Here is a 13,479-nt window from a genome sequence, read left to right on the forward strand (position 1 = left end):
GGTAAGGTAGCAAGATTAGTAATAGAGTCTGTATATATCTCATGGTGATCACAGGCTCAACATCATGTACAGGTTCCCTGCGAGGTACTGCGTCACATGGAGCCTTCGGTGACCTTGTAAGGCAGCATCAGTCCGAGGATACTGATTCAGAGGACGACCCAATCTTTCCTTCTGTTATCAAAATCAAGCTCGAATCGCTCTTCGACTTCTCATGTCATTACTGGCAGAAACGGAGGGAAGATTCCGACATGACGGCATCATTAGATGAAGAGCTCGAGGTATGGAATATATTGGACATGGATGCCGATGGAGAGCCCACTACAGAGACTTCGGAGACAATAGATGGCGCATGGGGGAACCAGCCAGATGCATTCACTAGTGCAGTACTTGGAATATGATACATAGTTGCTGCACTGACAAAGGGGAGCGGCGAGAGTAGGTGAGAGGGTAGGTGGAAGAAAGTGGGTTGGTGATACAGTTGTAGGGATCGGAGCGCTGATTTGAGATTATTTTCAGATAGAAGAGATGCTTGGGAAACTGTTGTGCAATGTTTGATGTCAAACGGATGAGTGGGGAGAGTTCGACAACTCAGACCGCGGGGAGGACGAGCAGACGGGTGAATTAGGCGCTGAGACGAACAGGTGAAAACGTCGAAGTTGCTGGGTCGCCGACAGGCGCGTGAGCGTGCGAAAGTGTACCGTTCACCTTGTCGACATGTCGACGGGTTTACTATACCTGTAAACCTGGTCAACGGTTGCGTCGACCCGCACATCCCTGGCGCGCGCTGTACGCGAACGTCTTCGAGCTTGGCCACACGCACCTCCAACTCATCCAGACGCTCAACCTCCACCTTCCCCTCCTCGATCCTTTGCACTACATCTCGCCCCTCGCCGCCCTTCTCGAGTTCGGCAATGAGGCCCACCAGGTCGCCATGGACGCCGTCCGCCTGCCCAACACTTTGATCGCGGCGGCCGGATGACAAAGTTTGACACCTAGCGTGTATATGCGGCACACGCCTCCTGCTCGCCGCGCGCACGAACAACTTCCAGTGGAGCGTCGCGGAGACCGTCCGGGTCTTGAGATTTGCGGACTCGAGGCTGGAGAGATGTCTGAAGCAGTCCGGCAAAATACCCAACGGCGCATTGTATCTCGCCGACCTCCGGACGGTGTGGCTCGAGGAGGACTTTGATTCTCCAGTGTATACGGAAGGGAAGGAGAGGAAGGAGAACGAGCGCGTGAGTGCTGAGAACAGTGGTGGCGACCCGGATCAGACGAAGGGCAACGAGACGGACGCGCGGCGAGAGCGGCGAGATGGGAACGCAGAATGCTGATCAGTACTCGTAGTTCAACGGCGCCGCCCCATTTACACACCATTCAACCTCGTTCTATCGACCGCTCGACCTCGCCCTGCACGAACATAAGCTCTTCTCGCTGTCCTTTCCGGACCAGGGAGAACATTGATTGGGTATGCTGTCTCCCAGTCACGACCACCGATTCACCTAGCGCTGTCGAATCCTGAACGCACCGTTATCCGCGATCGCGATCGCAGACGCTACTTCCCTCTCGACCGTACTAGCAATCTCCTCCAGGGCCAGGCGCTCTCCATGCCAGTTCGCCAGCATTCTCGGATGGAAGCGAAGGGACGGTGGACGCGGCTGTAACGCAGGAAGAGAGAGATTTCCTTGGCCCGAGCCAGTGAGAAGCACGCCCCTCCCCTCCATACCCGAATGCGAGGAGAATCGGCGCTCCATGGGCAGTGCAGGAAACGTCAGGTTCTAAGGCCGCTCGATGAAGAGAAGTTGATTTCAGTGTCATGGCCGCTGTCGATTGCGGGCTGATTCATATACGTTCCAAGGACCGTCCCGCTCCATCATTCGTCTATTAGAAGGAGAAGGACGCGCGCAACTGAGGCGACCGGTCCTGATCACTCTTTGTAAGTAGTCATGTACTGTCGACCTTCCGCAATATGTGCCAATGCGGTGAGAAGACCATAAGGGGGTGCGCGCGATACCGCAGTCACCGTACACAGGTCTCGAACTCGCATAACGGTCCCGCGTACAGATCGACGTGATGAATCACTATGATAGGGTGCTCAATGTCACTGTCGACGTCCTACTACTGCCCACGAAGATGGAGCAGGTATGGCTCCTGTCCTCCGGTCGCACCACCATCTCTTGACGGGAATTCGTGTACAACTCCAGCTAACTACTTTGCCGTGGACGACCAGCATTCGACGAGCCTCATCCAAGGCATCTCCTGCGGGTCCCTCGCCGCTGGGATGAACATCCTGTAGAAGCTCGTCCCCACCGACGCCGCGGCGCAGACGAAGACAGCATCGACATCTCTGTCCAGTCCGAGTCGCACGCTCCCAATAGTGCCGCCTCGGCGCCTACTTCCCCGACTACACCTACCACGCCCAGCCATTCGCCACTCGTCGGCCGGATGGACACGTTGCGCATAATCGCTGTGGAAGCCATCTTCCGATAAAGCCGGCGCATAAGAACGAGGCGAGCGCGGTGATTGTGACCAGCACACTGGTTGTCGAGGCGCGGGCGGGGATTTAGTTTGAGGGCGTTCTGCCCCAACCAACGGTTTGTGCCGTTCCTTGCTGAGTGCTCGGGAGGATGCTTGAGGTTGTGCGGGTTCGATCTGCAGGACACCGACGCCGCAAGTCTTGAGGATCGCTCGGCTTATACGGATGACTTGAGTGGAGGTGCGTGTGCACTTTTCCTCCAAAGCGCGGGGTTCCTAGAATAGTTCTCCGGAGGCGAATTCTGCAGTTGTCGTAGAACGTGCCTAGTCCCGGCCACTGGCGTCTTGCTATCCTAGGAGAACACGAACCGAGGATGAACCAGATCGGGCCAAAAAGGCTTTCGCCCAGCAGCGATCTGCGGAGCGTGCCCTTTTCTCAGTGCGCGCATAGGCATCGAGAGGCTACTTACCCCTTGACCGCAGCACCCCCAGGGACCTTCTCCGGACAAGGCGCTTTCGATCCTTATGCGAGAGCCAGCTCTCCTGTGGACCAGACCACCGATAGCATGGTAGCACAAGAGGCTACTGGTGTTCTCGAGGACGAGCGCGCTCATTAGCTCTGCGCTCGATGACGCGGAACAGCGACGGCATGCGCATTAAACGACAACGACTAGCTCCTTGGGCTGAAGGGGAGGAGTTATATCGCATTATCGTGGCTGAGGAAGAGGTACATAAAAATCGTCTCTCTCCGTTATACACGTGCTGGAAGAACATGTGCAGAACCTGATGACGATCGTGGACCGCCACTTACCCACGAGAAAATGAGGGAGTCACGGTAGACACGGAGGCTTTGATGACCCATCATCGGAGAGGACCAGCTGTGCAAAGTGTACGCCGATAGCCTGAGAGACGGGGCGTTACGGATTTATGCGTTCACCGGAAAGCTGGTACCTTTGGGAGGCTGGTACACTGCGTTGAATTGTGGCAGGTTCGCCGTTTGTCGCGCGCTGGGAACGCGGATCCTAGTGAATACAGGGATGGGAGTGAGCGCGACGCATTCAAGGACTAGAACGGGTTTGCCTGACTCGGAGAGCCCAAATTGCGTTACTCGTGAGATCACCTGAGGGTGACGCTGCGCGCTTACAGTGCGGTGCAGCTGTCAGACAAGTCGCTTCTATTACCAAGTTCTTCATGATCCCAGCTCAGGCCATGCATGCCGGTCTCCCGAGATTGTCCTTGGGAATAGGGTTTGGGCGGAGCTCCTACACTGCCAACCTGCTAGACGCGTCTACCGGGAGGTGGACGACCGCTGACAGCTTCCCGTTGCACCCAACTTCTCTCCTCTCTCACTTTTACCACTGCAACGACAGCAGGTGAGCATGCTATGGCCGCCTTGATCATGTAGAGAAATTACCAGCCCTGAATGCGCTCTAAGCACTATCAAATGCCCTCAATCAATACTGAGCTGCAGGAGATAAACGCGGACTCGCAGCCTACGCCGGAACAGGGTCAAGAGCGCAGTAGTTCTCCAATAGCATCTGACAGTCCTTCCGCTACTCCACAGCCCGGGGATGTGGAAGGACAAGTACGTATAGTCACAGCGTCATTGGCGGTGCCTTCACTGACTGGTTGACACCCGTTATAGAATGCCCCAGACGGCGGCTACGTGAGTACCACACCCTTTCCTTGGAAACTCCCTTCCGTCGAGGTGTGTCGAAAGTCCACTTACCCAGTAGAAAGGCACGGTGAGACTTATGTTGGTACAGGATCTGAGGAAGGAGTTCAGCGAGACCTATACCCAAGCCGAGAAGGATAGCGCGCTGGAGAAAACGGCCGAGGTCGTCAAACAATACAGCGACGAGATGGTGAAGCGGTGGAAGGAGGAGATCGACACTCTTCTCGTCTACGTACGTTACATACCGTACTTGATCTTATGAATCATTGATATCAAACACCGCACCAGGCGGGTCTGTTCTCGGCTATCCTGACTGCATTTAATGTCCAGTCGTACATCCTCCTCCAATCCAGTACTCCGGACCCCACCCTTGCCGTACTGCAGCAGATCTCCCTCCAGTTGAACAGCTTCTCTGTTAACCCCCCAGGTACACTTGTCAACTCCACCCATCCTATCACCTCCTTCGCCCCCATCCCGATGGCCCTGGTCGAGACGTGGGCTGTGTGGCTGAACAGCCTGTGGTTCTCGGCGCTCATCTGCAGTCTCGCGTCTGCGTCAGTCGGCATCTTAGTGAAGCAATGGTTGCACGAGTACGAGGCTGGCATCTCGGGGACCTCGCTGGAGATCGCACGGCTGCGGCAATACCGGCTGAATCACCTTGCGAAGTGGCGCGTTGCGGAGATCATCGCAATTCTCCCGGTCTTACTTCAGGTCTCGCTCGCGCTCTTCTTGACCGGTCTACTCGTTCTTCTCTGGCACCTACATCCCACGGTCGCCACCATCACCAGTACGCTCATCGGCGTCCTGTTGTCGTTTGCAATGGTCACGACTGTTATGCCGGTATTCTGGCGGGACTGCTGCTATCTCTCCCCTCCGACGTACGCTATATTCCGTGTTGTGCATCGGATCCATTTCCTCGTCACCTCGCTTCGAGGGGTGTTCAGGGCACTGTATCATCATTGCGGACATCTCAGTCGCTCTGAGCGCCTACCCGGCATCATTCGTTCGTGGTGCAGCCACCTCAGCGATTGGGCTTGTCACCAGGATTGGGATCCAGTGACAGTTCCTACATGGCGTGGCCGAGAGCGAACCGATATTCAGGAGTCCTCCTCCAAACTCGACGTCGACATGATCATCGAGGCCTACTCCACCACAATGGATGTCAAGCACCTCTCCGACGCCGCAGGAGCGATTCTCGCAGACAAAGATGTCGACAACATTGCCCAATGCTTCGACGAGATTGAGGACATCAGTGAGCGACACTTTGGCAAAGGTGTTGTCGCAATACGTTCTCCCAACTTTTGGGCTGGCGTGTTGATCCATGCGTCGCGCAAGAAAGCTTCCGATGCGTTGACCAGACGCCTCTACGGTTATAGTAATTTGTACCGTGACAACATGAAGTCTGGACATCACGAAAGATTGCTCCTCGCTTTGGCTGCTACAGTGGCAAACCCCGACTCAGGGTCCGCCGCGCACAGCTGGTCGCTATTGCTTTTGAACGAATTGTTCACGTTCAATCCAGCCGCTCTTGAGCTCATGCCATGGAAGGCGGTCCGTCACGGTGCGTGAGCAGAGTTCCCACTCAACGATTCCTCAACTGATTCGCACGATCTCAGTCGCAGCAGCAACGGAATTACAGCTGCGTCAGCTGCTACACCCCTCGGATGGAGAACCAGCTCCAGAGCGTGACTCGCACGTCGTCTTCCGGTCGATGGGGATACTGGTGCGGTGCTGTTTTGCACCGGTCCCGTCGTGGACACGGTCGCAAGAGGAGACCAAGGCGTCGATGGCGTGCATATTTGGCATTTACGTCCCTTGGGACAGGTCTCTCTGTGATGAATTGACGCTGCGGCTTTGGGAGGACATACTAAGATACGATCCGGCCAATCTCGAGGTCATTCCATGGAAGTTGGTCCGTCCCGGTGCGTGAGCGGATGTCCCACTCAAATACTCCTCAGCTGACTCGCAAAATCGTAGTTGTGGCTGTGGCTGAGATGCGGTTGCGTCAGCTACTACATCCATCGGATGGCGAACCATCTCAAGAGCCCGACTGGCATGTCGTCTTCCGGTGGCTGTGGATACTGGTGCGGTGCTGTTTTGCGCCGGTCTCGTCATGGACGCGGTCGCAAGAGGAGACCAAGGCGTCGATGGCATGCATATTCGGGATGAACTTTCTCCATAAGGGGTCGATCTCAAAGATTGCTGGACAGCTGTGGTCCTCATTCGCCATCGGGGCCATACTGGAGACTCTAGACATCATCCTGACATATCTGTGCGAGTCTGAGGATGTTCGGAGAGGCGCCTCTGGTGACTTTCTCAACGCTGTAGGGGAATTAGTCAAATATGTCGAGGGCGCCACCTTGTCCTATTCTTGGTATGATGACGATGTACAGGAAGCGTTGAAGAAGTTGAAGCGCAGCATGGAGAGATGCAAGTTTCTACGACTAGGTGTGCAAGCCGAGGAAGTGAAAGTGCAGGCTTCCCCGCTGGACACGAAGGTACGCCGTCATTGCTTGACACTCGAGCTGTCCATATGTTAACGGCTTTTATTTCCTATTGATAACCGTAGCCCGAGTCAAGCGCAATAGGTGAACACCCCGAAGGGCACTGAGTCCGTAGTGCGTACGGTGTGCCATCCAGTCCGGATCTCAAATTTTGCCCTCATATTCAAGCACTTGTACAGGTACTGCAACGGCGCAGACGCTACCTTGTATCTCGTCTATCATACACTTTCCGTCGACATCGTCTCTTTCATACGAAAGGTCCCATATATTCTCGTACCATGCAGCTGGGCCGCGCATATAGCATTTGGTGCTCTCGATGTATCACATTCGCCTGATTCTGGTACCGTCCCTCTATTGTATGGCATACGCGATGTCCGCAGTTGCGTGATTGACCGATGTAATCCATCTGTCCTAGAACGTCCCACTGTAACGTCCTACGATAAGCCTCAGGCAAGCCCAGACGCGTTCTGACGGATTCGCCAAGAAACCGCAGCTAACGTGCCCCGAGGCAGTCATTCATCCGTCGCCCGGCCGAGCATCCTTGTGGCATCTGCCGTCTCTCCAACCGTAACGCACGAGTGTTCCTGGAGGGCAGCCGAACCCAAAGCGTAGAGACATACGAATACAATCGCATGTCGTGCGGCACCACGCTACTACGTGGGGGGCAGAAAGTAAGACGGGGAGGAAATGAAAGAGGGGACGATGCAGATGTGCTAGTAACAATGTGGCCGCATCACCCGCGTGGGGCGTCGTATGTTAAAAGACTCCGTCTCTTCGATGTTGGCCTGCACGCACACCGCTCACCATGTGTCAGCGATGCTGAGTGTGCTGCGATTGACTGCGCTATGTTCACTATCAAAATTCGTGCACCTTCGCGAGGGGACGAAAACGGGACGGTCAGATCACCATAGAGGTGCAGGATGTGTTGCGCTCGTCCAAAGTAGGTGTCCGAGTTGTATCCACAACCAACCATACTTCATCCCGGTGGCCACCTCCGCGCTGTGTCAACGCGGCGGGGATTCGACTTCCCTATCAGGTAATCCGACCGAAGACTCACATAGGACACTCGTCAAGAAAGGGAAAATGTACCGATCCTGTCAGTATGCACCGAGAGGGCGACCTCGCATAGCGCACCTATATGAAGAAAGCGTTCGCTCCGCCACGTACCGGTTATGGTACATGAGCATTCGGGAAGTAAGCGAAGAGGAACGCCCTGGTTCGAGTCCCCAACGTCCGGCATAAGCAAGGAGAGCATGTCACTCACCCAGGATGCTGGCGAAGGGACGCATATATAGACTCTACAAGTCAGCTGTGCACAGAGGACAGATGCGGCAGGACTACTCACCGAGCCAACCAATCTCGCGTCCTGTCTCGCGCCACCATAGGAAGAGCTTCTCCGCGTCTCGTCATGGAAGGCGACATTAGGCTGTGTTGAGGGCCTGTATGGGCAGATCGCCAGTCCGGCTGGACGCTCGGGATTCCCATAAGACCCATTACGGCAACGAATTGAGGGGGCAGGGTTTATTCAATCTACCCTGGACGTGTGGGCCGATGTTGAAGGGCACAGACGAGGGTTGGAGAGACGTGACCGTGACATATCGCGTTGTACGCCAATCAGAGCCACCGTCATCGGCTCTATCCGGACCTCATCGCTCTCACCTCCTGCGTACTGCATGACTCGCAGCAAATGGACCGCGCGTGTAGGTGAGCGTCTTCATAGTTGGGGGCACGTACCTCCAACTCGTCCAGACCCTCGCCCTTCGCCTTCCCCTCGTTGATCTTCCACACTGCTATATCTCGCCCTTTGCCGCCCTTTTAGAGCCCGGTGACGAGGCCCACCAGGTCGCCATGGACGCCACCCGCCTGCCCCGCACTTTGATCGCGTCTGGAAGACAACACGTCGACACTCAGCCGGAATATGCGGCACATGTCTCCTGATCGCCGCATGCATGGAACCTCTTCCGGCGGAGCGTCGCGGAGATCGTCCGGGTAGTGAGGTTTGCAGCTGGAGAGGTGTCTGAAGAAGTCTGGCAAGACGCCCAGCGGCGCACTCGCTCCCGCCGACTTCCGGACGATGTGGCTCGCGGAGGAGATGGATTCCCTTCTGTAGAGTACATTACGTGGATGCGAATGCCAATGTGCTGAACCGGACGGCAGATGGAAAGGTGTGCACTGCGAACGTGCTGGGGACGTCGACGTTGGACGAGCCGCAGTGGCAGATCGGGCAGACGTGGTTCCAGGGACGGTGGGTGCAGCATAACCTGGATAAGAGCACCATCGCTTTTGCGGACTTGAGATTTCAGAAATGAGGACATAATATGAAATGATGCGAGTAGGGGACAAGGACGGAGCAGCGATGATGCGGCATGTCCTTCCAGACTTGCTTAGTGCTTTTCAGATTCATGTCCGCCGTGCTATCCTACTAGTATCCATAATCACATAGGATAACGAGAAGCCATTTGTTGATTGTGACGAAGTCAGGCGTACGCCAGCCCTTCCATGACATGACCTCAAGCCGAAAAAGCTCGAATGTCTGTGACTGTGAGTTCAAGTTGGTGTGCGTGCTAGCCATTGCCGTGGGCACCACGGCGAGGAGCAATCGACAGTGTAGCAGTCTCCACAGACTGGACAATTTATCGCAGTAAACTGGAGCGTGATACAACTGTGAACAACTATGCTGCATTATCCCAAGAAGTGGGGAATCACGTTGGACGGACATAATCCCATTAGTTCACAAGGTGAAGGTACGTAGAGAGTATCAACAGACAGAATCGTCCAGTTTTCTTCAGCTCCCGCCAACCTTTGTCCTCAACTGGCCACTAATCGCGAGTCGATGCCATTCAACTAAGCGGGTCATGCTCGCCTTCGATCATCAAGCGAGGCACTGAGTGCCTCAAAGCATCGCCAACGCAGCAAACAGTGCGAAGGCGGCGACGAAGGCAGCAGGAGCGCGCGCGCTCGACGCGGCGTTACTTCCGCTTCTACCAGTAGAGGTTGGGCCCGACGTTGCCGCAGCGCTCTGGAGGACATCAGGGCATTTCAGTGCGGCAAGCTTGTCGTTGAAGATGCTCGCAACCCAGAGGATTGCGCCGTTCGTCCGGCCGAAGCCCGCCTGGACGGTGTACTCGCCACCACGGCCCGTGGAATCGATGTCCGAAAAGGAGAGCTTCTCGTAACCGGTGTTGAAACTCTGCGTCACGGTCAACTCCTGATTTGACAGTCTGGGTCTCTCCGCCCGTCGCGTTCCAGCTGCATAGCGCGCTAGCGACGTAGCAATTTGCCAGCTCTCTCCGGAGAGTCGCCGCCCATCCCTCGCCGTCGGTCTTGTTACCCCCTCCGACTACCGTGCCGTCAAGCTTGCTGACATCGGCAGATGGGCCCGACGAGCTAGCATTCTTTCCAGGGGCGATAGCCTGCGCAAGAAGCGCGTCCTCGGAGACGCCAATCTGGCCTGATGGAATGAGGTCGAGCGTAGACTGGGTATGTTGGGAGTCGGGAGCGGGTTGCTTGTGATAGTTGAAGGGAGCGCGGGGAGGGCCTCGAGCGCGATGTACTGGTGTAGGGGCCACATGGTAGGGGCCACACGTTGGGGGACATCCCTATACTGCATGCGCAAGTCACCATACGCAATCACATGATGGACGCGACGAGACTTACCATTGCAAGCCGGTCTAGTTAAATCTGACAGGGAAGGTACCGTTGGTACGGTTGAGGACCATGTTGAGCGCCGCGACGAACCCAAATGCGTTCTGAGAGGACGAGAGCAGCTCGTCTGGGATGATCCCATTCGGAGTCCTGGCGGGCAGAACGTCGCGGCGGAATAGATCGAGCTCCGTGCGTTGGCCGTGAAGTTGAAGTCCAGCGCGCTCTTACGTGAATGAACAAGGGCGGCTGAGAGTGGTTAAGGTCTGCCGCGAGGTTAGTACGTGAGTGGTGCGTGCGGCCATGCGGTACGCACAGTAGATGCGGCTACCGTTGGAAACGAAGCCAAAGTTCTGGATCTCGCCCATGAAGTTTTCGAGCGTGTTCTTAATTGTATCGAAGAGCTCGGACTTGATGAAGCCCCTGTCTTCAAATAAACAAATGAACCACAACAGTTGTCATGGTAGAACCACGCACATTGCTCGCGGAAGCGACCATCAGGAACGACGAAGGGATGGTTGAGGGCAATGAGAGTGTTCTCGCATGGTCCAGTTTCGGTGCCCTCCGAGCAGAGCACAGTCCGTTTCGTCTTCCGAGTAAGCTGCGTCGAGTAGTCATGAACGGTCGGCGAGAATGGCCTAACAAGGGGATCGGAACGTTGTTCAAGAACGCGGGATGGTCTGCGGAGTTCGAAAGCGCGACGGGCTCGAGTTCAAGCCCCCTCTCTGCGGAAGTTGGTGTCGAGATTTACTTCGGCGCCTTCCGTAGCAGTCGTGTTGAAAATCGCTACAAACGTGGCTAGAACGTCCTGAGAGGACTTTGGTGTTGGCTTGTCTACGAAAGTCATAGGATCGGAATACGCGACTGCGAGGTAGAGGGTTGACAGGAGCCACACACCTCAATGATGAACCGCGCGGCCGACACCTGAGGCATTGGGGTGCGGCGCCGACAAGCGATACAGAGGAAGGAGATACCGCTGTCCAATATAACATCGTTGTCTTGGTCTAAGCTAGTCTCGTGACCAGACGTTCGGAGCTTGAATCGGATGCGAAAAACCGGGGGCATCCGAGCTCCTGAACGTCTGGTGGCTTTACCCCCGTGACTCCCCGCTCGGTGACCTCTGTGACATCCTTGGCTCTCTCCCGACGTCTCCGAGCTCTCCTTGCGTGCGCGCTTGCTTGCTTATCTCCCGCCATCTTCGAGCTGCACTGAGCCTCCTCTGCTCCTTGTCGACACTCCCGTAACCGGTACGTCTCTATGGAACTGCAAGCAGCCACTACATGTCCCCATACTCAATCCGCCTGTTTCTTATATAGATAATACGCATTAAATTCCTACGTGGGCGCTTATGGACCCTCGCGCACCGGAAGAAGAACCCGAAGAGCTCCACAACGGGTGGGGAGCTCTTTTCGACGAGGACGACGAGGACGAGGACTACACTCCCTCCGAGTGTGGCAGCGACCGGCTGTCGGACGCCTCCGACTGGGATCCGGTCGAAGCTGCCCCCGAGAACCTGATCCCGCCGATTTACCTCCACAACACCAGGATCATGCGCGAGCGCCTCGCGTTCTCAGTGTCCCGCACGCGCACCAGCGTTCTCGATCGCGTCAAGTATATTCTGGCATATATGGAATCAGTTGACATGAATCTGCCTCTTTTTTTAGATGCGCTTAGCTGGGGAGACGATGCCTGCATTGCAGACCCCAAGGTTCAGTACGAGCGGACCGCCCTTATGGGCAGTGAGGAGCTTCCCCGCATTCTGGAGCGCTGGTACAAGGTTCCTCGCGCATCCGCCTCGCGGCATCACCACGTACGGCCCCAGGGCGCCAGGGAAGCTCTCGAGGAGTTTGCACTAGGTTGTGCAGAGGAGATGGTGGATCGCGAGCTTGAGGCTAGCTCGCATCTCTTCCGTTCCCCCTCCGATTGCCTTTCGGAGGAAGGCCTGACTCGATTCCGGTTCTCGGAAGTTGCGGAGAGGTTGCAGGACAAGGTTTTGGGCGCTCCGAGCGTGTGGTGGCTTATCCATGGTGCGACACGGTGTTTCTGTCGTGCGTCACAGGGTAAATCCCACAAAGATGCTGTTTCCGTATGCCTTGTATCTACATTGTTGTGTTTTGCATTGAATTGAAATGTTGTGTCAGGCAACAGTCATGATGATCTCCCAGCTGCAATACCTGCGCTCTCGCAATCTGTCGGCTTGGACCAAGCCTCTCACGGTCTTCCTCAAGGCTAAGGGGACGTCTGCGAAGGCGCTCGACCTCCTTCATGCTCTTGGGATCACCATGAGCCACAGCTGGAGTGTCTGTGCGTACTCACGCATCTCGGCAAGTGCCATGGACGCTCTACGCCTAGCCGTTCACCGTTTCCGATGGTGGCTGGCTTACGACAACGTCAACTTCGCTTTCAAGGTATTTTCTATGCGTTTGCAGAACCAGTCGCATTTCGACTCAGGGACCACCGGGTCTGTGTTTGTCAAACCATTTGCCCAACAACCTCCACCGCTTTCAGGAGAAGCACTCCAGGCTCAGCGCCGCATCGGTCGCACTAACCCAATCACCCTCCTCGACATCACAAACTTGGAGATCGCCGCAGCCCCATCAGGAAAACGTCACGGACTTGGACCCATACTTGGGCCCAAGTTCATGTACTTGGACTCAAGTCCGTGTACTTGGCCTCAAGTCCGTGTACTTGGACTCAAGTCCGTGTACTTGGCCCCAAGTCTATGTACTTGGCCTCAAGTCCGTGTACTTGGCCCCAAGTCCATGTACTTGGTCCCAAGTACACAGACTTGACCCAAGTCTATATACTTGGGGTACTTGGGGTACTTGGGCCACAACTTGGACTTTACATGTTGACTTCAGTATACTCAGGCCTCAATTTGAGCAATTGGTGTTCTATCAGTCACACATCTTGTATCTTATGTAATAATATCTATTATAGACATCCATACACTAGTTGTAAACCAGTCTGTTTTAAGGCTGTAGAAGCAGCTTTATAGTCTATTAGAAGAAGGGCAATAACATGTGATAGAAGACTTTAAGTTGTTACAATGTGCTTGTTTCAGTAGTGATACAGAGGTACAATATCCAGATAATGCTCAAGAATAGTGGTATCAGTGGTGGATGTCCAAGTTCTGCTATGGTACAGGAGAGGATGGTGAAGAATTTCTCGGAGTCCAGCAAAGAG

General features: G+C 55.3%; 4 protein-coding genes across 4 annotated transcripts; 3 read left to right on the top strand and 1 right to left on the bottom strand.

Moving 5' to 3' along the window:
- Positions 1-248: 248 nt before the first annotated feature.
- DICSQDRAFT_184024 (uncharacterized protein) lies at positions 249-3,803 on the top strand (the record flags this gene model as incomplete). Its single annotated transcript, XM_007371153.1, has 8 exons — positions 249-278; positions 836-940; positions 1,050-1,235; positions 1,345-1,933; positions 1,988-2,139; positions 2,202-2,713; positions 2,956-3,199; positions 3,253-3,803. The coding sequence occupies 4 exons, from the start codon at positions 249-251 to the stop codon at positions 1,459-1,461; spliced, it is 438 nt and encodes a 145-aa protein (XP_007371215.1). The 3' UTR covers positions 1,462-1,933; positions 1,988-2,139; positions 2,202-2,713; positions 2,956-3,199; positions 3,253-3,803.
- Positions 3,804-3,916: 113 nt separating this feature from the next.
- Positions 3,917-6,767, top strand: DICSQDRAFT_184025 (uncharacterized protein; the record flags this gene model as incomplete). The annotated part of the gene is made up of 7 exons (XM_007371154.1): positions 3,917-4,057; positions 4,118-4,180; positions 4,239-4,379; positions 4,436-5,708; positions 5,764-6,069; positions 6,125-6,645; positions 6,717-6,767. The coding sequence occupies 7 exons, from the start codon at positions 3,917-3,919 to the stop codon at positions 6,756-6,758; spliced, it is 2,487 nt and encodes an 828-aa protein (XP_007371216.1). The 3' UTR covers positions 6,759-6,767.
- Positions 6,768-9,544: 2,777 nt separating this feature from the next.
- Positions 9,545-11,226, bottom strand: DICSQDRAFT_175273 (uncharacterized protein; the record flags this gene model as incomplete). Its single annotated transcript, XM_007371155.1, has 7 exons — positions 9,545-9,841; positions 9,870-10,250; positions 10,338-10,481; positions 10,525-10,559; positions 10,610-10,720; positions 10,771-10,894; positions 11,191-11,226. The coding sequence occupies 7 exons, from the start codon at positions 11,224-11,226 to the stop codon at positions 9,545-9,547; spliced, it is 1,128 nt and encodes a 375-aa protein (XP_007371217.1).
- A 270-nt stretch (positions 11,227-11,496) lies between these two features.
- On the top strand, positions 11,497-12,434 carry DICSQDRAFT_94078 (uncharacterized protein). Its single transcript, XM_007371156.1, has 2 exons — positions 11,497-11,540; positions 11,610-12,434. Exon 2 carries the CDS (start codon positions 11,642-11,644, stop codon positions 12,419-12,421), a length of 780 nt encoding a protein of 259 aa, XP_007371218.1. The 5' UTR covers positions 11,497-11,540; positions 11,610-11,641; the 3' UTR covers positions 12,422-12,434.
- The last annotated feature ends 1,045 nt before the right edge of the window (positions 12,435-13,479 follow it).

Source organism: Dichomitus squalens (assembly GCF_000275845.1).
Source record: "Dichomitus squalens LYAD-421 SS1 unplaced genomic scaffold DICSQscaffold_91, whole genome shotgun sequence".
NCBI classification, from domain to species: Eukaryota; Fungi; Basidiomycota; class Agaricomycetes; order Polyporales; family Polyporaceae; genus Dichomitus; species Dichomitus squalens.